This window comes from Rousettus aegyptiacus, unplaced genomic scaffold (assembly GCF_014176215.1).
Source record: "Rousettus aegyptiacus isolate mRouAeg1 unplaced genomic scaffold, mRouAeg1.p scaffold_m13_p_7, whole genome shotgun sequence".
NCBI classification, from domain to species: Eukaryota; Metazoa; Chordata; class Mammalia; order Chiroptera; family Pteropodidae; genus Rousettus; species Rousettus aegyptiacus.
This window is the reverse complement of record NW_023416310.1, coordinates 106,033,282-106,059,680: the sequence shown is the minus strand read 5'-3', so window position 1 is coordinate 106,059,680 and position 26,399 is coordinate 106,033,282. Positions and strand designations below refer to the sequence as shown.

General features: G+C 33.5%; 1 protein-coding gene, 1 non-coding gene and 1 pseudogene across 9 annotated transcripts in view; 1 reads left to right on the top strand and 2 right to left on the bottom strand.

The window, feature by feature from the left end:
- NSD1 (nuclear receptor binding SET domain protein 1) overlaps window positions 1-26,399 on the bottom strand; it is a 134,783-nt gene that overhangs the window by 74,975 nt on the left and 33,409 nt on the right. For all 8 annotated transcript variants that reach the window (XM_016158287.2, XM_016158293.2, XM_016158286.2 and 5 more), the window contains one exon: window positions 4,085-4,220. In XM_016158287.2, coding sequence (XP_016013773.2) covers window positions 4,085-4,220 — 136 coding nt within the window. The remainder of the gene's footprint in view (window positions 1-4,084; window positions 4,221-26,399) is intronic.
- LOC118605836 lies at window positions 18,604-18,706 on the bottom strand. Its single transcript, XR_004952246.1, has one exon. It is a non-coding gene; the product is annotated as a U6 spliceosomal RNA (small nuclear RNA).
- On the top strand, window positions 23,098-23,216 carry LOC118606199 (annotated as a pseudogene).

Genomic DNA, 26,399 nt, shown 5'->3' with positions numbered 1-26,399 from the left:
GCCAGCCAAACTATCAAACAAGTGTAGAAAAAGAATAAAAATATATTCAAATAATGCAAAGTCTCAAAAAATTTACCTCCCACACTCCCTTTCACAGGAAACTACTGAAAGACATGCTTTACATTCAAAATTAGTAAACCAAAAACAAAGAAGACATGGAATCCAACACAAGACAAGAGTTGAAGGGGATCCCCAAGATGACAGCTGTTCAGCAGGCACAAAAAACAACTAGTGTAGACGGAAGGAACACACAGGTTCTAGGTGAGATTTCTTCAGGATGATGAAAATGACAGATTATCGATGTATCAGATCATGTGGAGAAAATAAGAACCAGGAGGGTTTTACTATGTAGTAATAAATACATAGAATACTAAAAATCCTCTCCCTCACCAACATACACCCACCCACCCTCTGCAAGAAAAAAAGAATTTGTGAGGACAAAGCAAGCACAATACACTACATGGCCAAGCTGTGTATACCGTCAACATAAGAACTGAACTTCTAACCAAAAATACAATAGAGAAGACAGAAGGGTGCCAGAGGTAAGGTGGGAGACAGAGCTCAAAATGCAATGATGAAAAATAATTGGTCCACAACTTCTATAATCCAGAAGTATGGAATTTTGAGATATGGAATTCAATAGCAAAAGATCCAGCTAAAATAGTTAAAGGTGGTTAGAGGGAGCAGCATAGTAACAGTAGACTACTTCCCTAATAAGTTTTGAAGAATTTGCTCAAGTTGACATTTTAAATTATATGCGCTGTATATAAGTAATGATTTTAAAAAATGAACAAGACAAAAAATAATTTTATAAAAGTCTGAGTTTTCTAACACCATTTGAAATATTTGGCTTCACTAAGGGAACAACACAAATAATCTCAATAATATGAACACAGCACTATTTTTAATTTTTGCACTGATAACTTACACTGCTATAAAAGAGTCAGACAGTAACAGTAGTCACAGTTTCAGTGTAGTAAGAAGCAGGATTGCTTTGATACCTATCCAAAATTCCTGCTACCAGGTATGTATTACAAAGGATAGGAACAGGAAAAGGAGTACATTCAAAGAAAAATGAAGAATTAACTACTAAGAGTATTAATTAAGGTTTTCAGAACTTGGCTGACTACAGCTTGCCATAAACTATAGGGAAAAAATAAAAATGAAAAAACGTAAAATGCAAAAAGAAAATGGAAAAAGTAATATGAAATAAAGAGACCCATTTTAACATGTTTCATCATTTCTCCAGTAGGAAGCTATATGAAGTCAGCCTTTCTGGGAAGCTTTCTTGAATTTAAGTTTTAACCTTTTATAGCCCCCAAAACCATGTCTCTTCCTGCTAGTAAGGGCACTTGCTCTCTGATGTGACCACATTCTAGATTTGGAAACAGGCCAGACAGGAATTCTCAAGTATACCTCCTCTGTCACAGCACCACTAGAAGGCTGTACCCTAACACTAGAAGGGCATACCGCTCCTCACTGCTATTTCTCCCATCAAGGCTAATTCCTCCCTGTGATATGAATCCCATCTACCTCCCAGCCCTGAGAAATCCTAGGTTACTCTCATTTTTGATCCCTTACACTCCTCTCCTCAGCCTCTCCCTATCTCCAAAGCTCTTCTCATCAGCACTAACTGCATGATCTTTCCCAATTTTAAAAATCCTTCAGGACCCCATCCATATATCTCTCTTGCTGTACTATCTTCACTTCCCTGCCTTTGTCTCCATCCCCTCAAATCAGCCTAAGCCAAATTCAGCTACAATTATAAGATCAAAAAAAGGTTACTAACGATCTCTACCTTCTTACACCTGTTGGACACTATTCGACCCCTAAGCAATGTTCAACCAGATCAACCACACCTTCCTAAAAAGGCTCTAATCACCAATACCACATTCTCCTGGTTTCTTCTTCCAGCTTTATTTCTTTCTCAACTCTTTTGCAAGCTCAGTCTCATACAGACCTCAAATGCTGGCTTCCTCAAAAGCCACTTTTTCCGACTATGTAATGGTTAAGTTAAACGGGAGCCATCTTGAGATATAGAAATCGGGGAGCTAGAAACCTTAGGACTTCACTCTCCCCTCACTCCCTATTATCCATCCATTACCAAACCATGTAGACTTTACCTATTTTCACCACTTTCATTGCATCATATTACCACAATGACCCTCTAAACTATCCTTTCTGATATATCTGTGCCATTTTCTACATTGTAGTCAGTGAACTTTAAAAAAGCACAGATCAGATCACATCACCCTCTGCTCATAGCCCATTAATGGTAACCCACTGTCCTCAGGAAAAAATACAAACTTTTAAATGAAATCTACAAGATGTTGCATAATCATAACTCATATCTACTCCCCCAGCCTCATATTGTGTCACTTTCCACCACTTTACGGGCTGCAGCCTTCTCAGAAGTGGAGCAGATATTTTCTGTGCCTGGAACCATCTTCTCTTTCTTCCCTAGTTAATTCCTACTAATCCTTTTGGTATCAGATCAAACATAGCTTTACTAGTAATACTGGCCTTGAATACCTCCACACTTAAACTCAAGGGTTTGGCAGCCCTGCTATATCACTGATTATAAACCAATATTTTTCCTATTTGATTATTTGCTGGTGTTATGTCTCTTTAATTGAACTCTATACATGAGGGTAAGAAAGACTGATGTTTTCCTCATTACTGGATCCCAATACCTATCATAGACCTATACAGTATACTTAGTATTTGTCAAATAAATAGCATGAATCCAACTAGTATTCATAAAGAACACTACAATGAGTAAGAAACCAGCAGTCCCATATAGGGCTAGGAGGTAAAGTGAAAGAACTAAAATAATTTTCTAAATTTAAATGTCCAAATAGACCACAAAGGATATTACTTTTTAAAAAGTGAGCTATAAAGGCCTCTAGAGGGCAACTCAACAGTCAATATTCAAAATATAAAATAAATTCAGCAATCCTATTTTTGGTAAATCATCTTATAGATAATTCTGTATGTGTGTGTATATATATACATATATACACACACACACAGTTATTCTGATAGTAGTTTGTGTGAGCACATAAATTCATGTATGTATGTATATAATTACACGCATGTATATGTGTATGTATATATTGTCTTTACAACACAAGATTAAAAAGAATCTAAACATCTATCAACAGAGAAATGGTTATATAAAGTATAGCACATTTAAATAGTGAAAAACTATGCAGCAATAAAAAAAATTTTCCGAAGAGCAAGTTTTCAATGCACTAATATGGAAAAATCTCCAAGAAGTAAAAAAAGCAACTACAGAATGTACGATACACTACTTTTATGTTAAAATAAAAGGGGTAGGGAGATGAGAATGTACATGTAGATTTACATAAAGAAACTCTAGAAAGAAACAATAATAACTGGTTAGTCTTTGAAAGGAACACTAAAGAATGGGGCAAACCAGAGAAAAGGAGGTAATAAGTTGATTTTTTAAATCTTGTGTGTATATGAGCCATTCAAAAACTAAAATCCATATAGTAAAACTACAGTAAAATCACAAACCATCTTAAATAGAAAAAAAGGAGTTCAAGATCAAGTTTTAGCCCCTATCTTTTAAAAGATAAGACACCTGAGATTTAAAGATAAGACACCTAAGATTTAAACAGAACAAGCAAATAAGAAACCAACTACTGTAACTAATGATAATATTCTCAATCAAGATTTTAGAATTCAAAACAACATAAGCATTTTTTTATACCTGCTTCAGCTTCTAAAGTAACAAAAACAATAGCAACTCGAAGACTGATATAGAAAACTGATATTGAAAAATGACTCTAGACAATGTAAACCTTGAGTAATATGTTTAACATTTCCCTGGCATCTACAGATAAAATAATTGAGAATTTTTAAACTATAGAGTAAAATAAAACAAACATTTTTAAAAACCCAAAAAGATAAATACATTAATAACAACTTGTTCATGAAATGCTCAAAGGTAAAAATGGATTATTACTAAGGGCAACAAAAATTGGGTTATACTAAAGGCAACTGTAAGTTTATAATTCCAAACTGTATTTTATCATGTGGAATCAACTTCAAGTATTACCTTTCATTTTTGAGTGTGTGTTAATCAACGGATCAGAACAAATCCTGCAGGGCCACCATGGGCGTCTCTTGAATTTTGCCCAGATGAGATCTCCAACTTCATACTTCAGTGGCGTAGACTTTTTCTTGGTCTGACACTTTAGATAGATAAAACATGGGGCATCAATAAGAATCAAAAGCTTTTGAAACAGTATACCATCTTCCCACTAGCCCTTTAAGAAAGCAACAGATAAAAAATTCTAGATAAAAACACTCCAGCTTAACAATTACAACTAAATTACTTTGTCTTAATTGTTCATAACATAGCCCTTTACACAGAAGTAGCTCTCAATTTATATTTGTTTTTATAAGTAATTATCTATATTCTAGGCAAATAAATAAGCTTTTTTGATTTATTAAGAGCTAAAAACTGAAGTAATAGATAAACAGAATCATTCCAAGGAAAAGGTATTTTTGCCTTAGTCCTTGGATCACACCACATTAGGGGGTTAAGAGAAAATTATAAAAAGTAATTTTAACAATATCAAGAGACTGTGATCCCAGTACAATGTTATAGGTCAAGAGAGAGGGAGGGAGGGGGAGAGGGGGAGAGGGGGAGAGGGGGAGAGAGAGAGAGAGGGAGAGAGAGAGATTGGGGTTCCTCCTGCAGGTGATATTCTACATCTTTCCCGAACAGGAATTCTAGTAATTAATTAACAAAAATGGCTCAAATGACATAACTCTGAAAGCTACAGGCTAGATTCTAGCAGTGTCAATACTTGGATATTTACAAGAGAGGCAGGCTGGTTGACTCCAGAACAGCGCACTGCACAAGTGCAAGGGACATAGCTCATGCAGAATACAATATGAATCAAGATCCTTGAACTTGTCCAGTGCAGAGACCCTACCTGCATCTTTCTCCAAAAATAATATGCCTAATTGATTTGCAAGCCAAATGCCTCCATCTAAGCTCTAAACCCATATCCATTCCTTTAACACCCCAAACACAGTACAGATCTCCTGCCCTTGAGAGGAAGACAGCTTTGTATTTAGTAGAAATGAGCTTCTCAGCTGATGAACCACAAGAAGAGCTGCAAGTGTGCTGAGATATTTCTGAGTAGCCAAAAGAAGAATCTAGGGTATCTGAAAAAGAACAACCTACTCCATTTATTCAAAGGGGATGTACAAATGTTATTAAGATTTTCTATAAGTGGCAAGTCTTGAAAAAGACCTGGTGGGCTCCTTCCTCAATATTCCCTCCTTAATGCCTAAAAAAGTATCGACGTGGCACAGAGTAAGTATTCAAAGAGGATATGCTGAGTCAATTGACTGAAGTCATTCAAATAAAAATAATGAATAATGCCTGAGACTCAAGGATATCAAAGGATTGGGCTCAATTCAATGATTTATAAGTTACCATTCGACCTTTAAGATTGCATTCACATAGAAGTTAAATTAAATCTCACAGAATACCCTTATGGAAAATATTATGATTAGTTCTTCATGTATATAGAATTACTAGGAAATAAAACAGAAATGACATCTCATCATACAAATAAATTTTTAAAGTCTGAGGGGCCATTTTTGCCTGTTATTGGTTTGTAAGTTATCAGAAAAAAAAACGTCACTTCAAAGCTAACTGTCTATAGAAGTTTAAAACCAAGATACCAAGACTGGATAGAAAAACAAACCTTTTATTTGCCTGTACTAAAAACTACAATTTAAGTAAGTTTCCCATAAATGTGTGATATAATTTAATTTTTTATCACTTAATTTATTTTGCAATTACTGCTAAATACGAAATGAGCTTGTTTATTCAAGTCCTAAATGACTAAATATACTAGCATTTATTTGATGTTGGCTATGTGCGAGGCACTGTTTCTCCTTTAATCCTCTTAAAGTAGATACTATACTATTCCTATTTTACTATATGCTTATAACCATGTAGTTTAGTTAGGTGACAGAGCCAGGATTCAAACCTGGGAAGTCCAACACTCGATCCCAAACTCTCAACCACTACTTTATTATCCAATAACAATAAAACCCTATGATTATGATATGCTTTATAACAAATTCGGTCATAATCAACCTATGACATGTTGTTGGTTCTATCTTCCCCTCATACTACTACTACTACTACTACTACTACTACTACTACTACTACTACTACTACTACTACTACATGATTATATCATCAGGAAGTATAGCCATAAAACACATGCCTTCAATAAATAGCAGAGAAAGAACATTTCTGGTATCAGATAAAGCCAAAATCACACAACTAGACAAAGCATAAATGAACAGTCTTCTGACTCTATCACAAATTATGTCACCTTAAACAAACCAGTTAATTCAGCTCACATTTCCTAACCCATAAAATCAGGAAATACCTAACACAAACTATAAAAATAACTATTAATTCTACTAATATTTTCACTCAGAGGAAATCATCTAAACAAGTAAAAGATTATATAAAGATATTTAAGGCAAGTATTTATGAAAACAAAAAGTTAACATCCAAGGAGACCTGTCAAATTATGCTGACAACTCAATAAAATATGCATATACAAAGTGCAGATAGTTACTGCACTTTAGAAACTATGCTGAAACTGTAATCACGATTTTAAAGTCATTAAGAAACACAAATAAAAGTTTCATGAAATTAATGGCATCATGGGTGACAATTTTCACAAACCCAAAATAATTTTCTCATCACTATCTTGATTCATTTACCATGATGACCATATAAAACAATATATGCAAACCCACTGGGGAAAAATGTCTACACAAATACATATTATTAATATTATTATTAATGCACAACAACATCCAAATCCAACTGACCTTTATATTTAAAAAGTTAGACACAGACAAGAATTCCAGACCAAAGAAAGGGTTCCAAACACAAAAACAGAAAAAAATAAGGGGAGAAAAAAAAGAATATGACTCTTCTCTTCATAAGAGGTTCAAAATTTCACCTTGGAAAGACTAGCAAATAACTTGTTAAACCCATAATTCAACTGCACACTAACTTACTAAACACTTAACATACAAAGCTTAACAAGAGACGCAGATGAATTTCTGATTTCAAGACACCTGGGGAATAACAGAGAAGAATAAAGTGAAGAAATGTCATCTGAGCTTAAAATGGCAGGATAGCATTCTTCAGACAGTTCTGCCTAATATCCTTCTATGACCAGCTGGAAAAAATGCACTGGAGCTAAGCCTTTTAATATATACCATTGGGGCAGACCGTGCTTGCCCATAAGATATATCCACCATACCTGTCAATGTAACTTTTATGTGGAGATAGAGTATTTAAAGATGATGAAGATGAGGTCGATTAGGGTGGTCCCTAATCCAATATAACCGTGTCCTTATAAAAGGGAAACTTGGACACAGACACAGAGACAGACATGCATAGAGGGAAGATAATGTGAAGACAGAGGGAGACTACCAACTACAGAGAAAGAAATTCTGAGGCCACCGGACACTAGGAGAGGCATGGAACAGATTCTCACAGCCCTCAGGGGGAAAAAAAAATACTATTGCAGACAACTTGATACTGTACTTCAACCCTTAGAACTGTAAGACAATTAAATTTCTGTTGTTTAAGCCACCCACTTTGTGGTACTTTTTATGGTATCCAAAAAAAAAACACAGCACACAAACATTACCTTGCTTAATCCTCACATTAGGAAATAACATTATCTCCATTCTATGAACAAAGAAACTCAGTATCAAAACAGTTAAACCACAATTGGAAAGACTGAGATTTAAACCCACATTTGATTCATTCTAAAGACTGTGTGTGTGTGTGTGTGTGTGTGTGTGTGTGTGTGTGTGTTTTCACTACATTGCCCTATTTTCCTAATTTTATTTACAAGAAAATATGGCCAGAGTTTGTTTTGTGTTTAAATCAAACCTAAAAAACCAATTTGATCCAAAAATCTCCATTTCTTTTTCCTTACTGACAGTAACATGTCACATTACTCTCCTGTAAGAGCTTGTCACTGCCATTTTTAAGGGACTGACACATTTCTGCAAATATAAGAAGTGGCTCTTGAGTCAAAAGCTATGGTCAAAAGACATGTGAGATTTGAGTATTTTCACTAACTAAATTTCCAACAAGAGGTTCCAATCAGACCTATATTGCATTTCTAAGACAGAAAAACCCAGGTAGTCCAGGAATATTTCCAGATTTGGAGATAAAATTTAAGTTGTGTTCTATTTTCATGTTATTTAACGTTACCACAGAGTGGATAATCCTTGAATGTTGATACCCTCCTCTCAGGCATATCCAAACTTAATGGTAAGTGAACTACTCAAAAACAGCTAAATCATAGTACAATGGTATCTTTTTTCCTTTATTTTAAAAATTTTATTGTAGTAGGAACACTTAACTGGGCTCTATCCTCTTAGAATTTTAAGACTATATTATTGTTGTCTATTGGTACAACAAACAATAGCTTCTAAAATAACTACATACAATGATTTGGACTTGAGATAAAGATCCACAGGAGTGGGGGAAAGCACGAGTACTTTACATGACGACAATCATAGAACTTACTGCCACTCTAGGACTCAGTTTTTGTCCTGGTTACTAAGAATTCCCATAAAATTATACTTGCATAAGATGACAATGACAATATACAAGACAAAAATCTATCTCTTTAGATGATTTAAATGATATCTAAAATCTATTTTCCACAGTTGAAACTGCTCATTTTTAAGAATAAGATCAACTATAAATACATCTTCTGGCTTATAAACAAGTAAAAATCATATTCTTAACATTTGTTAACACTGCCACTGCTTCTATCAACTCCAGAAAGAAAAAAAATAATTTGGTTTAAAATACCAAGTTTTAAATGTTATACTAAAGAATTATACTATATAGACATATATATACTATATAGACTATATAGACTTTAAATTTCAACTTTTTCCTACCTAGTCAAAAGTGACTCCTTTATTCCTGTGATAAAAATAAGTAGTTCCACTATTTTACAACTACGGATTACATAAAACTCACACTGCTGTTCATTTACTATAAAAATATTTCACATAAATAAAATAATGCAGATATTATATTTGTATGTCAAATGGTTTACAAAGCACTTTGATTATAATTTGATGATAGCAAAGCTTCTCCTTAAGTCTACACAGCACCAAGCCCACAGCAAAACCTCAAAGAGTATGGTTGCCTTAACAGAAAAAAGAGACTCTTCCAACACTACCTCTGTGTCTAACACTTAGCCCTCAAAGAGTATGGTTGCCTTAACAGAAAAAAGAGACTCTTCCAACACTACCTCTGTGTCTAACACTTAGCCCAGTACCTGGCAAAGAGTAGATATTCAATAATTATTGCCTAGCTGATTCCCCAAATTGACTAATGTGCTATGCTTTACTAAAAGAACACTTAAGCATATATTTCAAGTTAATTTTAAGGGGAGTCCTTAGTAAATCTACCTACAAGAAATGCCACAGGGAGGCCTTCGGCCAAAATAAAGGACACTGGGCAATGACTCAAATCCACATGAAGAAATAAAGAACATAAAGGTAACAAATTAGGTGACTATAAAAGACAGTAAAATGTATTTTGTTTTATAACAAGTTTTTCATATCTGATTTTAAAGAAAACTGCATAAAGCAATAATTATAAATCTGTGTTGATGTGAAAACAATATATAAAAATGTAATTTGTGTGACAATAAAATGACAGAGAAGGATAAAGCTACAGAGGAACAAAGTTTTATACTATTGAAATTAACTTGTTATTACTGCAAACTAGATTTGTAATAAATTAAAATGTTAATTGTAATCTTAACCACTTAACCAGAGCAACCACTAAGAAAGGGTGTAAGTGTGTGGGGTGGGGTGCGGGGGGGGGGGGGGAGTTGGGGGAAGAGATGACAAGGTTAATTAAAATGTTACACTAGAAAATACCTAATTTAACACAAAAGAAGGCAATAACAGAGGAGTTGAAGAACAAAATATGAGACATAAAACAAAACAGCAAAATGACAGACATCAATCCTACTTATCGCTAATTATATAAAATGTACATGGGCTTAAAACTACAATTTGAAGGGAAAAATTGGCAGAATAAATTTTAAAATGATCCAACTATATATATGTTGTCTACAAGAAAATAAAAGTATCAGAAAGAAATAACTTGGAACCAGTAACAAAGAGGGAGTTGTCTTCTTCTCTAATATCACACAAAATATACTTAAAGCCAAAATGGTTACTAGAGACAAAGACCGAATTCCACTTAACAGGAAAGTGTAACAATTATAAACATATATGTAGGAAACCAGACTCCCAAATTCATGAAGCAATAACTGACAGAAATAAATGGAGAGAAAGACAAATAATAATAGAGACTTTGAAACCCACATTCAGTAATGGGGAGAACTAGACAGTAGATCAATAAGGACACAGAAGACTTGAACGGCACTATAAACCAACTGGACCTAACAGACATCTGAAGAACATTCTACAGAACCGCAGAATATGAATTCTTCTCAAGAGCACATAAACATTCTCAATGATAGGCCATACATTAGGCTATTTAAAAAAAAGTGTAAATAAAATTAAAAGTACTTAAATCACACAGAGTATATTCTAACCACAATGGAATAAAATTAGAAATAAAAAAAGACAAGGAAATTTAGGAAATTTAACAACACAATCCTAAATAACCAACAAGTAAAAGAAGAATTCACCAAAAAATTTAGAAATTACACTGAAAACGAACACAAAACACACCAGAACTTATGAAATTCAGCAAAAGTAGATTTGAGATAAACATTTATAGCTGCGGATATGTACATTTTTAAAAACTCTCTTTCTCGAATACTCTAACCTTCCACCTTAGTAAACTAGAAAAAAAAATAGTAGACTACACCCAAAACAAGCAGAAGGAAATAAATAATAAAGATTAGAAGAAAATTTAAGAATAGGGAATCAAAAATAGGAAAAAAAAAAACCCTGAAAGTTAGTTCTTTAAAAAGATCATCAAAACTGATAAACCTTTAGCTAGATGGACTAAGAAAAAAGTCAATTCAAATTACTAAAATTAGAAACAAAACTGGGGCATTACTTTTGATTCTACAGAAATAAAACGGATAAGAGAGTAGTATAAACAACTGTATACCAACAAATTGAATAGATGAAAATGACTTAAGTCCTAAAAACACAAAACCTACCAAGACTAAAAACAGAAAGAGAATATATGAACAGACCTAAAACTAGTAAAAAGTATTGAATTATTTTCTGTACATCTCAAACTAATATATTTTTATATGTTGATTACATCTCAGTAAAAAAAATGCACCATGACCAAGTAGAATTTATTCCTAGAACGCAAGAATTATTCAAAATATGAAAACTGATAAATATACTACATTAACAAAATAAAAGTTTAAAACTTACATAGTCATTGCCATTGGTGCAGAAAAAGCATTTAACAAAATTCTACTCTCATTCATGATTAAATATATTCAACAAACTATGAACAAAAAAACCCTACCTCAACATAATAAAAGCCATATATGAAAAACTCACAAATAACATCATGTTTAATAGTGAAAGAATGAAAAGCTTTCCCTCTATGATCAGGTACACAGCAACAACTGTTTTCTCCACTTCTATTCAACATAGTACTAGATGTTCTAGCCAGAGTAACTAGACGAGAAAAAGAAATAAAAGATAATTGAATTGGAAAGGAGGAAGTAATATTACCTGTATTTGTAGCTTTCATATGTAGAAAACCATAGATTCCACACACAAAAAAATTGAATATAAATTCAGCAAAGTAGGAAGACACAAAATCAATACATAAAAATCAGCTGAATTTCTATACATTAGCAATGAACAATCCAAAAAGGCAATAAAGAAAACAATTCCATTTACAATAGCATCAAAAAGAATAAAATACATAAGATTTAACCAAAGAAGTAAAAGACTTATACAATAAAACTAAAAAAATATTGCTGAAAGAAATTAAAGAACACAAATACATGGAAACACTTCCATGTTTATGGATTGTAAGATTTAATATTAAGATATCACCACTACATAAAGTACAATCCCTATCATACTCACGACACTTTTTGCAGAAACAGACACTCATCCTAAAATTCACATGAAATCCAAGGGACCCTGAATAGCCAAAGCAATATTTTTAAAACAGACAAAAACTAAAAGATTTATATTTCCTGATTTCAAAACTTACTAAAATCTACAGTAATCAAAATAGTTTGCTACTAGCATAAAGACAAACTTATTAACCAATGAAACAGGATAGAACGCCTGAAAATAAACCCATGCAGATATGGTCAAATAACATATTTACAAAGTACCAAGACTATTCGAAAGGGTAAAGAAAGTCTTTTCAACAAATGGTAATGGAAAAACTGGATATCTACATGCAAAAGAATGAAGTTCCATCCTTACCTAACACCATATGTAAGAATTAACTCAAAATGGATCAGACCTAAATGTAAAGCTTCAAACAATAAAACTCTTAGAGGAAAATATAAGACAAAAGTGTCATGTCACTAAATTTGGCAATGTTTTTTTGGACATAACACCAAAGGCACAAGCAACAATAGAAAAATTAGGCAAACTAAACTTCAAGAGAATTTTTAAATCTTGCGTATTTAACGAAGTAAAAAGGCATCCACAGACTTGGAGAAAATATTTGCAAATCATATATCTGATACGGGATTAACATCTAAAATACATAGAGAACTCCTGAAATTCAACAAAAAATAACCTAATTTAAAAGTGTACAAAGGACTTTACAATAGTCATTTCTCCAAAGAAAACATTAAAATGGTGGCTAAACATATGAAAGATGCTCAATATCACTAACAATCAGGGAAATGCAAATGAAACCTATAGTGAGAAACCACCACCTCAAACCTATTAGAATAGTTACTTTCAAAAACAAAACAAAACCAAAACCAAAAAAGACCCAGAAAATAAACAAAAAAATACCCAGAAAATAACAAATGTTGATAAGGATGTGGAGAACTTGGAACCCTGTGCACTGCTGGTGAAAAGGTAAAAATGGTATAGCCACTATGAATAACAGTATGGTGATTCTTCAAATAATTAAAATGAAAATTACCATATGGTCCAGCAATTCCACCTCTGGTATATATCCAAAAAAAAAATTGAAAGCAGGATATTGAAGAGATATTTGTACATCCATGACCACAGCAGCATTGTTCACAATAGCTAAAAGGTGGAAGCAATGTAAGTGTACATTAAGAGATGAACAGATGAGCAAAATATGGTATGTGTATACAATGGAATACTATTCAGCCCTCAAAAGGAAGGTAATGCTACAATGTGGATGAACTTTGAAGACATTATACTACTTGAAACAAGCCAGTAACAGCCAAATACCGTATGATTCCTCTTATAGTCCTCTTTGAATAATCAAAATCACAGAGAGCTCATCAGGGGCTAGAGGTAGAGGAGAATGGGGATTTATTTTTAATGGGTAGAGAGTTTTAGTTTTATAAGATGAAAAAAGATCAGAAGATGAATGGTGGTGATGGTAGCACAATATTATGAATGTAGTATCATATGTTGCTTAACAGGGATACACTCTGAGAAATGTGTTATTAGGTGATTTTGTTGTTGTGCCAACATCATAGAGTATGCTTATACAAACCTAAATGGTACAGTCTACTGTATACCTAAGCTATACCACCGTCATATATTTGGTCTGTCATCAACTAAAACGCCATTATGCAACATGTGACTGGATTTAATATCAGTGAACTGTCCATTTACAAATGGTTACAATAGTAAACCTTACATTAAATATACTTCACCACGATAAGAATTTCAGGAAAAAAAAACGAATAGAAAATTTGTTTAGACATTCTTTAAGTCTTCAAAGAGACTAAATTAGTATAAACAGGAAACTTCCAACAAAGAAAAGACCAGACTTACAACAGTTAACTGGAGAATTCCACCAAATACTTATGAAATATTAACACTATTCTCTTCATAAACTCTTCCAAAAAATAGAACAGTTCCCAACTCATTCTATGAGACCAGTACACCCTAATACCAAAACCAGACAGTATCTCACACACATGCACACGCGCGCGAAGAACGGACCGATAAAACCTCAACGAATAACAGCAAACAGAATCCAGAAACACAAGGAAAGAATTATATGCAAAACCAAGGGGGATTTACCCATTATGCAACATAAGTTCAACATACGAAAATTAATCAATATAATAGAACAAAGAGGAAAAAAACACGTGATCATCTCAATATATGCAGGAAAACCAACACATGTTTATGATATAACCATTCTAAAAGTAGAAATTGAAAGGAATTTTATTAATTTCTATCTGTGAAAAACATATGGCCAAGAACATACTTAGACATGAAACACAAAACTTCCTCCTTAAGGTCAGGAACAAAAGAAAAATGTCTACTCTTGCCGCTTCTATTTAACACTGTTCTAGAGGTTCTAGCCAGAACAGATAGCTGGAAGGGAGGGAGAAAGAAAGGCATCTAGATTGCAAAGAAAAAAGGAAAACTATCTCTATTCGCAGATGCCATGATACTCTACATACAAAAATCTAAGGTATTCGCACACACACACAAAACTATTACAGCTAATAAATTAATTCAGCAAGGTCGCAGGATGTAAGATCAATTTTACAAAAATCAATCATGTTTCTATACACTAGCAATAAACAATCTGAAAACAAAATTAAGCAAATTCCATTTACAATAGCATTAAAGAGTAAAATAACTAGGAATATATTTAACCAAGGTGAAAAAAACTTACACATTGAACACTACAAAACATCACTGAAAGAAAATAAAAGACCTAAATAATGGGAAAATTTCCCTTTAAAATTTCACGGCCTGATAGATTTAATACTCTTTAAATGGCAGCTCTCCCTAAATTTACCTACAATATTCGATGCAATTCCTATCAAAATCCAGCTGCCTTTTTAGGAAATTTGATAGGTTTGTCCTAAAACTCATATGGCAAAACAAGGGGCCCAGAGAGCAAAAACAATCTTGAAAATGGAAAAAAAAAAAAAAGGTTGAGGATTTATCCATCCCAACTTCCAATATTACTACAGTAACCAATACTTTGTGGTACTGGCATTAAGGATAGACATACAGATCAATAGAACACACTTGAGAGTAGAGAGAGATTTAAAGCAATACATTTTTGTACAACTGATTTTCAACAAGGGTGCCAAGACCACTCAACAGAAAAAAGAATAGTCTTTTCAATAAATGGAATTGGGACAACTGTCTACCAACATGCAAAAGAATGAAGTTGGATCCTTACCTAACTAATAACATATACAAAAATTAACTCAAAGTGGATCAGAGACCTAAATGTAACAGTTAAAACTATGAAACCCTTAGAAGAAAACATAAGCAAAAGTTTTTGATTTTAAAGCAGCCAAAAGTTTCTTAGATATGATAGCAAAAGAACAAGCAACAAAAGAAAAAACAGACAAATTGACCTTAGCAAAATTAAAATCTTTTGTACTTCAAAGAATATCATGAAGGAAACATAAAAACAACTCACAGAATGAGAGACTATTTGTAAAGCATGTAGCTAATCAGAAATTTCTAATCAGAATATATAAGGAACTATTAGAACTTGACAATAAAAAAAAACAAATATCTCAATTCTTTAAAAATGGGAAAAGGACTTAGACATTTTTCCAAAAAAGACATACAAATTTCTAATACACGGGGAAATCAAACTCAAAACTACAATGAGGTAATAATACTTCACATCCAGTAGGATGGCTAGAATCAAAATGACAGAATAACAAGCCTTGGTAGATTTAGAAAATTAGAACTCTCATACACTACTGTTGGAAACACAAAATATAGCCACCTTGGAATAACAGCCTGGCATTTCCTCAAAAGATTAAACGTTGGCGTTACCATATGACCCAACTACTCCAAGTTATATTACATCTAAGAGAAATGAAATGTAAATTAAATTTACCACACAAAAATGTGTACACAAATGTTCACAGAAGTATTACTCATCATAGCCAAAAAGTAAGCAGAAACAAACCAAATGCCCATCAAACTGATAAATGGATAAATGTGATATATCTATACGATGGAATACTATTCATCAATAAAAAGAAATGTGCTTGCTACATGCTATTACGTGCATGAATATTAAAAATGCTAAATGAAAAAAGCCAGTCACAAAGGACCACATATTATATGAGTTCACTTATATGAAATATCCAGAATAGGCAAATACAGAGACAGAAAACAGATTGGTATCATACTTATATTATTACTATTAACACAGTAATACTGCAAGGTTGGAAGTATTAGTCCATTTTCTGGAAGAGGAAACTAAATTTCTAACGTAAATATGACCTTTTCATGACACAGTTATGATGCTACCATCATCACTAGTGAGCTTTATAAACAGTATAGCCATTTCTATGAAACATCCTTCTCAGAATAATTACTCAGCCATTCAAGAAAGTTATTTACTGAAACATTTCTATATCCAAGCATTGTCTATATCTTGAGAATACAGCAGTTACCTAAACAGACAAAAACTGCCCTCACGGAGCTAATATTCCAATTAGGCATAACAGCCTTTAAAAATATATATATACAAAAACCCCCTCAAAAAGGAAAATTTAAAGGAAGAAGAAGTGGGAATGAGTGCTTAAGGGGTATGGCGTTTCAGTTTGGGGTGATAAAAAAAATCTGGAACTAGATAGTGATGTTTGTAAACACTGTGAATATATTTAATGTCACTGAATTGTACACTTTAAAATGATTATAAGGATAAATTGTTATGTTTATTTTATTACACACACAAGAACAGGAAGAGATGCACATATCCATATATGTATCTACACATGTAATTAAATATATAACGGAATGAAGAAAGGTAGGAGACATAAGAGGTAAGAAGATACAATGACAAGGGCCAACTATACACTTAATCAGAGTCGTAGGACAGAAGAGAATGAGGCAGAGGATTAATAGCAAAAATTGGCTAAGAATTCAACAGAACTAAACAGTCACTAATTCACTGATTCAAGGAGACCAACTAATCATGACACCTGGACACATCAAAATATTATAAAGAAAACCAACCCTCCTGCCCTGCAAAAAAAGAAAAAAAGAAAAAAAAGTCTTTAAACACAACCAAGGGGAAAAAGACACATTACCCTCTAAGGCAGAAGGTACTTGCTAATTTCCAACTACTGACCTCACCAGCAATAATGGAAGTCAGAAGACAGTGGAGTGATATTTTCAATGTAGCATAAGAAAATATACACTAATCCAAAATTCTTTATCCAGCAAAAGTATCTTTTGAGAGCTAAAAACACAGTTACAGGCAAGCCAAAATTGAGAGTTAACCACCAGGAGACTCTCAGGAAAGAAAATTCTAAAATATATAGTTCAGACAAAAGGAAATCATCTCAGATCTGAAATGTGCAAAACAAAGGAGTAAATGTGTAAATGAGTTTAAGTGTCTGTAAGGTTTACATATTAACTATGGAGAAGAAGGTAATGGGAATTTTAAATACTGAAAAGTTAGGGAGGCCTGTTGTAATTTCTGGGGTTACTTCTAAATGAAATCAAATATATAATTCAAATTTGAAGGGGGCTGGGGGGACATAAAAGGAAAAATGAAAAAAAATTTTAAGTCTAAAAGGCAAGGAAAGGGGGAAAAAAAACAAGACAGCACAAAATAACATGGTAAATTTAAACCCCAATGTTTAAAATTGTATGCCTCTAATAAATAGCCTCAAAATATAAAATGCAAAAATTGGCGGAACTACAAGAAAAGATAAAAATTATAATCATAGTGTAAATAAACCTCTCTTGGTAATTACCAAATAAGAAAAAATAAAAATCACAGCATTTCTAAGCATTTAGAAAATTTCATCATGACTAACCAATCGGACCTAATGAATATATATAAATTCCTACACTCTAATTATGGAACTTAAATTTTTTCCAAGCACAGGGAATATCTGAGTATTCAGCATGTACTGGGCCATAGAGTGCATCTCAACCAATCTGAAAGGACTGGAATCACTTGGAACATAGTCTCTGTCCATAATGTAATTAAATTAGCAATTAATTACAAAAAATATAACTAGAATATTTGTTTGGAAAATAACAAGTATACTTTTAAATAATCCTTAGGTCAAAGAATAAGTCATAATAAAAATTTAAAAATATTCTGAACTGAATAATAAAATACATCAGAGATCACAAAGAAAGAACATAACTTTAGTATTTTTCAAAAGAACAGCAAGAAAGTCAATATGGCTGAAACAGAGTGAACAAGTAAAAGAGGAAGAAATAAAGTCAGAGAAATGATTCAGGGACAGGATAGATCTATGCTTTATAATGCCCTTTTTCTCTGAGTAGAAAGATGCCTTTGAAGGGTTGACATTTTATTTCATTTTGGTGTAGATAACATAGCAATATTTATTCTAAAGGATGTTCTTCATTTTAAAAATATGTTAACACTTCACAAATTTGCGTGTCATCCTTGCACAGGGGCCATGCTAATCTTCTCTGTATTGTTCCAATTTTAGTATATGTGCTGCCAAAGCGAGTATAGGGTTGATATTTTAAAAGGAGCACTCTGGGTGCCAACCTGAAAATAGCCTTAGGGGTTTGGGGTGGAAGCACAGAGACATGCTTAGAATGTTATTACAATAATAATCCAGGTAAGATAAAACAATTATATGAACCAATCTGGAATTGCCAAAGGGGTGAGAAGTAAGAAGAGCCGATGAAATTTGCTGATGGAGTAGATATGGGTGCTACAGAAAGAGAGAAGTCAAGGATCACTCTAAGGGCTTGTGCCTTAAATACAGGAAAGATGTGAGTTGTCATTTACTAAAAATGGAGAAGACTACAGTGGTCCCCCATTACCTGCGATTTCCCCTTCCAGTTTCAGTTGCCCTGTCAACTGAGGTCCAAAAATATTAAATAGAAAATTCCAGAAATAAACAATTAGTTTTAAAATGTGTACTGTTCATCCCACCCAGGGTATGAATCATTCCTTTGTCCATCATAACTATGCTATATAAGCTACCTGCCCATTAGTCACTAGTAGCCATCTGTTATCAAATTGACCATTGAGGCACTGCAAGTGCTTGTATTCAAGTAACCCTTATTTTACTTATTAATAGCCTCCAAAAGCAAGATTAGTGATGCTGGTAATTCCAATATGCCATCAGGAAGCCAGAAAGCTTATGTAGCATCATCAGGTCAGTAGTAGCTTACGCTATATGACAATGCCTAAGTCATTCACCTCATTTCATCTCATTACGAAGGCACCATATGAGATCATGTCATCACAAGAAGGGTGAGTACAGTAAGGTATTTTGAGACCACATTCACATAACTTTTATTATGGTATATTATAACTGTTCCATTTTATTATGGCTGTTGTTATTCTCTTACCGTGCCTAATTTATAAATTAAACTTTATCAAAGGCATGTATGTAAAGAAAAAATAGGGTATATAGGGTTGGGCAGTATTCAAGATCTCAGGTACCCACTAGGGGTCTTGGAAGGTATCGTATCCCCGATGATAAGAGAATACTGTAGAAGTAGGTTTGGGGAAGAAACATCTTGAATTTGATTTTGAACAATTTAAGTATAAAACTTCAATTTAACAACCTAGTGGAAAAGTCATTGTATGTCTGATTCTGGAATTCTGAGATGAGGTCCAAATTAAAGATATAGAAATTTGGGAGGCATGAGGGTTCAAACAAAAGGTCATCAAGAAAAGTGAGTACAGATAGAAAAAGGCATCTGAGGACTAAGTCCTGAGGCATAGAAATGCATTCTTTTTTTAGGCCCTGTGAAAAATCACTTGACCAACAGAGTCAATTTCCTTCATATTCTCAGTGGGGGGTAGGGAAGAAACAGCAAAGTTCTTGTAAATAACTTACCCCTACGGTCTAATCAATTTTAGTATCACCTCTTGGAGAGAAACATGGCAATACCTTTTGATGTAATACTCACATACCTGGGATTCCATTTTAAGAAAACAATCCAAAAGAAGGAGAATGGCTAAAGACTATACCATTTTCTCTGCATCTTTAACTATAACAACAAAAGTGAAGATAAAAACTAACCGAAACTATAAGATGGCCAAGGAAATGTAGAACAATTTGCTGGTTTATTAAAGTCATTCAAAATTACCATGGAAGTCAAAAAAGCATTAAAAGTCAAAATGCAAAACTTTTATTTAAACCAGTTCTTATTTTCCCCAAGAAGACTCACCAATGGAGCTTGTGGCTGTAGTGTTTAACCTGAGATGACTCATGGATTACAATCCTAACCTTATCCCCAAAGTTTGCTGCAAAATATCTCGACAGTCTTTGGAAACAAATGTCATCATCCTATTTATAGCTTTCTGTTTTTAGTAGTGGTATTTCCATTTACAAAATACAGTAATTCTTGATCGCTGCAAATGGCTGCAAATGTCAAATCCTAGAAAATGCAGCATTCCTATGCATGATGTTAACATCATTCTCGAAGTTGTTAGCTAAAGATTGATGTCATGAATTCGATTTATGTATACATTTCTTATGTTAGGATTAGAAACAAGTTCTATTTAGAAATAACTCCAAGAACAGTTTTTATATTTTATTTTCACATTTAAAACCAGTCAGATTTGCTTCAGCCTCAAAGAGTGTGTTAATGTAAAATTAACACTGGCAGCAAACTGTACTCTTTTTTCTAAATGGGAAACAGGTTAAAGATGTTATTACCACTATGAAAAAATTAAATGTGTGTAACAAAAAATAAGCAAATTTTAATTGTTATGTATAGAACTCTGGTGGGTTTTCCCCTCCTTTTAAACTTTCTTTAATCCTGTTAACTGTTGTATGCAATATAGGTTAAAAAGATATAAAGAAGTAAAACTAGCTAAACAGGTTTTTAAATTTCTCCCTTTTCTCTGCTATAGTCACTTGAGGATGTTTTAATAATACTAAAAAATCGTAGGCCACTTAATAGAAACTACTGTCTTATCTCTGTCTTCCTAGGTGTCAAATAGTGGTAGATGCTCAGATGTTTGTTGAGTTGATAAAATTTAAGTAATTCATGTGAAATCACTCATTCACTCAAGTATTTACTAAGTTTGGAAAGTGGTAAAAGGATGATTTCTAGAGTGAAAATTATGAAAGACTCACTCTCTGTCTTACAGTAAACTTATTTTCAAGAAAATTATTTTTCCTTACATATAAGCATTTTATAACTATTCTGAGTGGCTGATAACTGAAGTATGAAACAAACAAGTCCCCTGAGAGTTCACAGCCTCTTTGGAGGAGAGAAATTAGCAAAATAAAATACCACAGCTGCTAAAATAGGGGTGGGGAAAGAAAGTCACTAGCTTTATTATTTGAAACAAACTTTTCAAACAAACTTCCATAATGACAGTCAGGGTAAGAACAGGTGGCTCCTTCCTGAGAAATAAGGCTAGGACCTACGTACTATTTGTTTTCAATCTCTTATTTCACTATTGCCCAATTCAAAAGCTTACACAAGTGTCTACAGGTACCCTTTCAGATCATGCTCTTTATCCTTCCATCTCTTTTCTGCCTGGAATTCCTCTCTTTCTTCAAGGTCCCTTCAGGAAGATCCCATCATCTCCTATCCCTTGGCTGGACCCAGTACCTCTCCATTATATCCTATACCGATCTCTTAGCTCATCATTATACTGTGTATCCAATTTATGGTTATCTATTCCACCAGTCTTTAAGTTCATGAGGACAAGGTATCAGTCATTCGCTTTTGTATCTCCATTATCTAGGACAAAATACAGGTTCAATAAAAGAAAAACATGTTAAATGAACTGAAACAGGCTACAATGAGCCATTTCCTAAGCAGCAAAATTAGGTGCCTTATTCTGACAACTTTAGCACTTGTCAAAACTTATGGGTCCTTTGAGCACACTATAGCAAGACAGGTCAGACAGAGACAAGTAATGTATGAAAGCACTTATATATGAAATCTAAAAATTAAATCTGTAAAAAAGAGTAAAAAGGTGATTACCAGAGAATGGGCAGAGTGGGGATAAGAGTGACTGGTATTTAAGAGTGCAAACTTGTAACATGTAGTAAATAAGCCATAGACATCTAATGAACGGTATAATGAACGTAGACAATAATATTGTGCTATAATTATATAATGTGCTATCACTACATTAGTAATTATATTACTCTCTCTCTCTATATATATATATATACATAAATGCACCTAAGTAACATGCTGTACACTTTAAACTTACTCAATGTTACATGTCAAATTTATTCCTTAAAAAAAAAAATTTATGGGTCCTTAATCCATGAAACGTTCATTTGTCTTAAAAAGATAAATGTTATATTTAAACACATCTACATTAAGGTCTTTACTTCAAAGATGGCCAACAATCAGTCTTTTTCCCCAAAACTCCCTGGTTTGGGAATGGGCAATACCATTAAATTTGGAACAGAAGTAGGATAGCACATTAGAATTTAGTAAAAGACTATTAAAAATTTTGAAGCTATAGTTCAGTAAGCAGCCTTCAGATTACCAATTAGTCTCTCACATATCCAGATTTTGGAAAAGGTATACACTCTGGCTATTCAAAACAAATATTTTAGCACAATGGGAGTTATCACTTTCCCCAAAATTTATTCATCATGGGGGCTTAGACTAACTCAGACATTAGGTACACTAACAAATTTGGTTTTCTGCAAAGCTATGCAGTAACCCTAGATTTGGGGGAGGATCACAGATCAACGTTCCTCTCTGAAGCCTCTCTCAGCTCTAACTTCAACCTTCCTAACTAAGCACAAGTGAAAATGGAAACCTGCTCCCAACATTTGAAACATCCCTGGGTATTTTCAATCAAAGCATTCATAACCATGTGTGAGTATTCAATATCATTCTAGGGATCCTACCTCTCTTCAAAGGTAGACAAAAATAAAAACAAAGAAAACTGTCTACGGCCATGCTACCCTGAACAAGCCCGATCCCGTCTGATCTCGGAAGCTAAGCAAGATTGGGCCTGGTTAGTACGTGGATAGGAGACCACCTAGGAAGACCAGGTGCTTTAGGTGTAAAAAAATAAAAAATAAGGGATTGTAAACTGACAAGGTCCTTGCAATCTGTGAGGTCAACCAAAGGTTGCCTCGCCTAAATATTAATTAAAAAAAAAGTAAAGAGTATCTCCATCCTACGTTTCATTCATCAGAACTTAAGTGTGGTTAAAATGCATCTCAACCACATCACAGATCAAGTGATTGCTAAGCAAAATAACTATACAAAATAAGTGTAGTGATCTGGCCAGCTACATTTGGGCACAATAAGAATCAGGTGTGCTGAACAATTTTCTCAGAACCCCAGAGCATCTAGCTTCTAAGGATAGGCCAGGAGGGTATTTTTCTCCATATAATGGCTAAGAAAATAGAGGCAGAAATTAAGTCATTTGCCCAGGTTCACAAAATTTGTATCAAAATAGCAATTAAGGGATTCAAATCTGACTCCAGTAAAAACGTTTTTTACATTGCGCCAGTCTAATTCCCAGAACATAAATCAGAATTTTCTTTATGTAGGATTCTACACTTTACAAATCAATTTTCCACAATATTTAAGTATAACTCATATTCCCCTAAACATTTTGAAAATCCAAATATTCCCTCAATGAAATACAACTAACTTTAAAAAGTCTATTCACAAAAGCAAAGCCACTGAAATTGTTCTGTAGCTGTCAACATATATTCTGCTTTGCAAACAGCCTTTTCTCAGGAACAGTTTAGTTTAGAACATGTATAGTTCAGACAAGCAATATTTTAAATGTACCTTAGTCTCATCATTTTTTAAATGGCTGAGAAAGAGAAATAACCTAGATGTCAGACACTTGTCTAAAAAAATGATAAAACATCTATACATGCATTGGAACACTTTACGGAAATTTTACACACACATGTATTGCTAAGTGAAAAAAAAGGGGACAAAAAAGTATGTATACAATGATATTCAATTTTATATAAACATACATTTTCATATGCAAATATACCTTAGGAAAAATCTGGAAAGATACAGGTCAAAATGAAAATACCTGGATCTCTGGATATGCCAAGTGATTTTTTGGCTTATCTACATTTTCTAATTCTTCTACACTGAACATGTATTATGCACATAGTTTTTTAAGATTGATTTTCTTTGATATCAAAGTCACATATCACAAAAATCATCATTTTAACCATTTTTAAGTGTCCGATTCCATAGTTTTTGGTGTATCTTGCACGATATTTTTAAGTAAAATTTAATACACATTTCCTTTGTAGGTCAAAATAAAGTATAGAGAAATGCAACAGGACAGAATTTCCTAGCAATAGTGAGAAAAATGCACTCCAAAAAAATCAGCATTACGTCCTCTGAACTGTCTTGAGAGAATCTGAATGTGCTGTCTCTGTGCCTCATTTTCATCATCTGTAAAACAGGGACAATAGCACCCACTTCAAAGGGCTATTGAAAGCTAATATGGAAACACATTAATATGAAAAATGCCAAGAGCTGTTAATGTGTAAGCACTGCAGGTGTTAGCTTATTTAAAAACCTTGAAATTAGAAGCCTGTTTTTCCTCCTCTTTCGAGCCTGATTTTACCCTAAGTAGCAACATTTAAGGATTTTATTTTTTATCTTAAGTATTAGTATGAAACCATTATTTTCAGAGAGAGTACAACATAATGGTTAAAAGCATAGGCTACCTGGAACCATACTTCATAAAGTTGTTATAAAGTGCCTGGCAAATAGTAACAACTTAAAAGGCAGCTGTTATATTATTCACTGTATTTCTTTGCAAAGGTTCATAATTTCAATTACTTTAAGAATTAATGACAGCATAGGTACACAACCTCCATTAACACTTTTTATTGAAAACTATTTCAAATTCCAAATAACTGACCTTAAAAATAATGTTTAAATAGAAACACAATTTAGCATAATTCCAATGCTGTTACTATCTTTCTTAAAAATCAAGTACATATACTTACCCAAACGGTATTCAAGGGCCTCCATAAACTGGCCACAATCTGCCCACCCCATCTTACTTCCTACAAAATCTCTTTCCACACTTTAAAATCTAACCAGAATGTAATCTGCACTACATACTCCCTCCTACTGCACCTCTCCTGCCTCAGAGTGCTCTCCTGCATTATGCCACATCTAAATCTGTCCCATGTTTCCTTCAGAACCTAGGTTGAAGGAACCCTTCCCCACTCAACCTACTCCACTCCCATACACCTTGCCCTTTGGGAGTGCTGAACTGCCATCTTGCATACTAATCATTTTAGAGATGCAGCTACTGCCCCTGCTACTAAGGACTTGTCTTGGATCATTTTTATTAAGGAAACTACAACACATGATAAGAATATGTAGACACACTAAGTCAAAAAAAACATTATCAAACCTAAAATTTTTACAGATCATCTCCTTTTCTTTCAGGCCAGCTTAAATCTAATAGCAAGACTAACAATATACTATGACTGAAAATGAATGTCGTCTTTGAAGGATCTATTCCCAAACAAAGAATGAGAAAGACAGAGGGGCCAAATGATTTATCCAAGACTATGGGATAAGCAAGGTAAGAATATAAATGTCCACACTATTCTGTGCATTTGTAAATCACTAAGTCTTTAAAGTCTTAATCCTTAACATTCATTTCATTTGCTTATAATTAAATGATAAATTATACACACTAAAGCATATTCCCTATGCCAACATTACAGTTCTGTGTTATACTAGAAATGCATGGGCATAATTCCTGCTCTGCCCTTAACCACCTGTGAGATTTATGAAAGTTACTTTACCTCTCTGAGCTTGTTTCTTGACTTGTAAAAGTAGGATAATACTGTCTCCTATTTGGTAGGAGGTATATCAACTGAACAAATGTTGAATACACTTTGATTATTCTTCATCTAGTACAGGCCATCAATAATAAATCGTGGTTATTTTTAGTTGGTGATTACAATTCCACCTTGCAAGCACTGTGATTTTCCCAGTCTAAAAACTGCAAATGAAATGTTCAACTCTAGAATTGTACGTTGTAGTAAACTACTACCATAAGCTTATGCATTACTTCTACCTCCCTCACAGCCACAGAATCTAATAAATGCATGCAAGTAGTCTAGTTGTCAAAACTCTGTTAACATCTATTATAGCACCTGAATCTTAAAAACAACCAGGTGAGGCAGGCAGCACAGATTTTATTATCTCATATTTATAGACAGAATATTTTA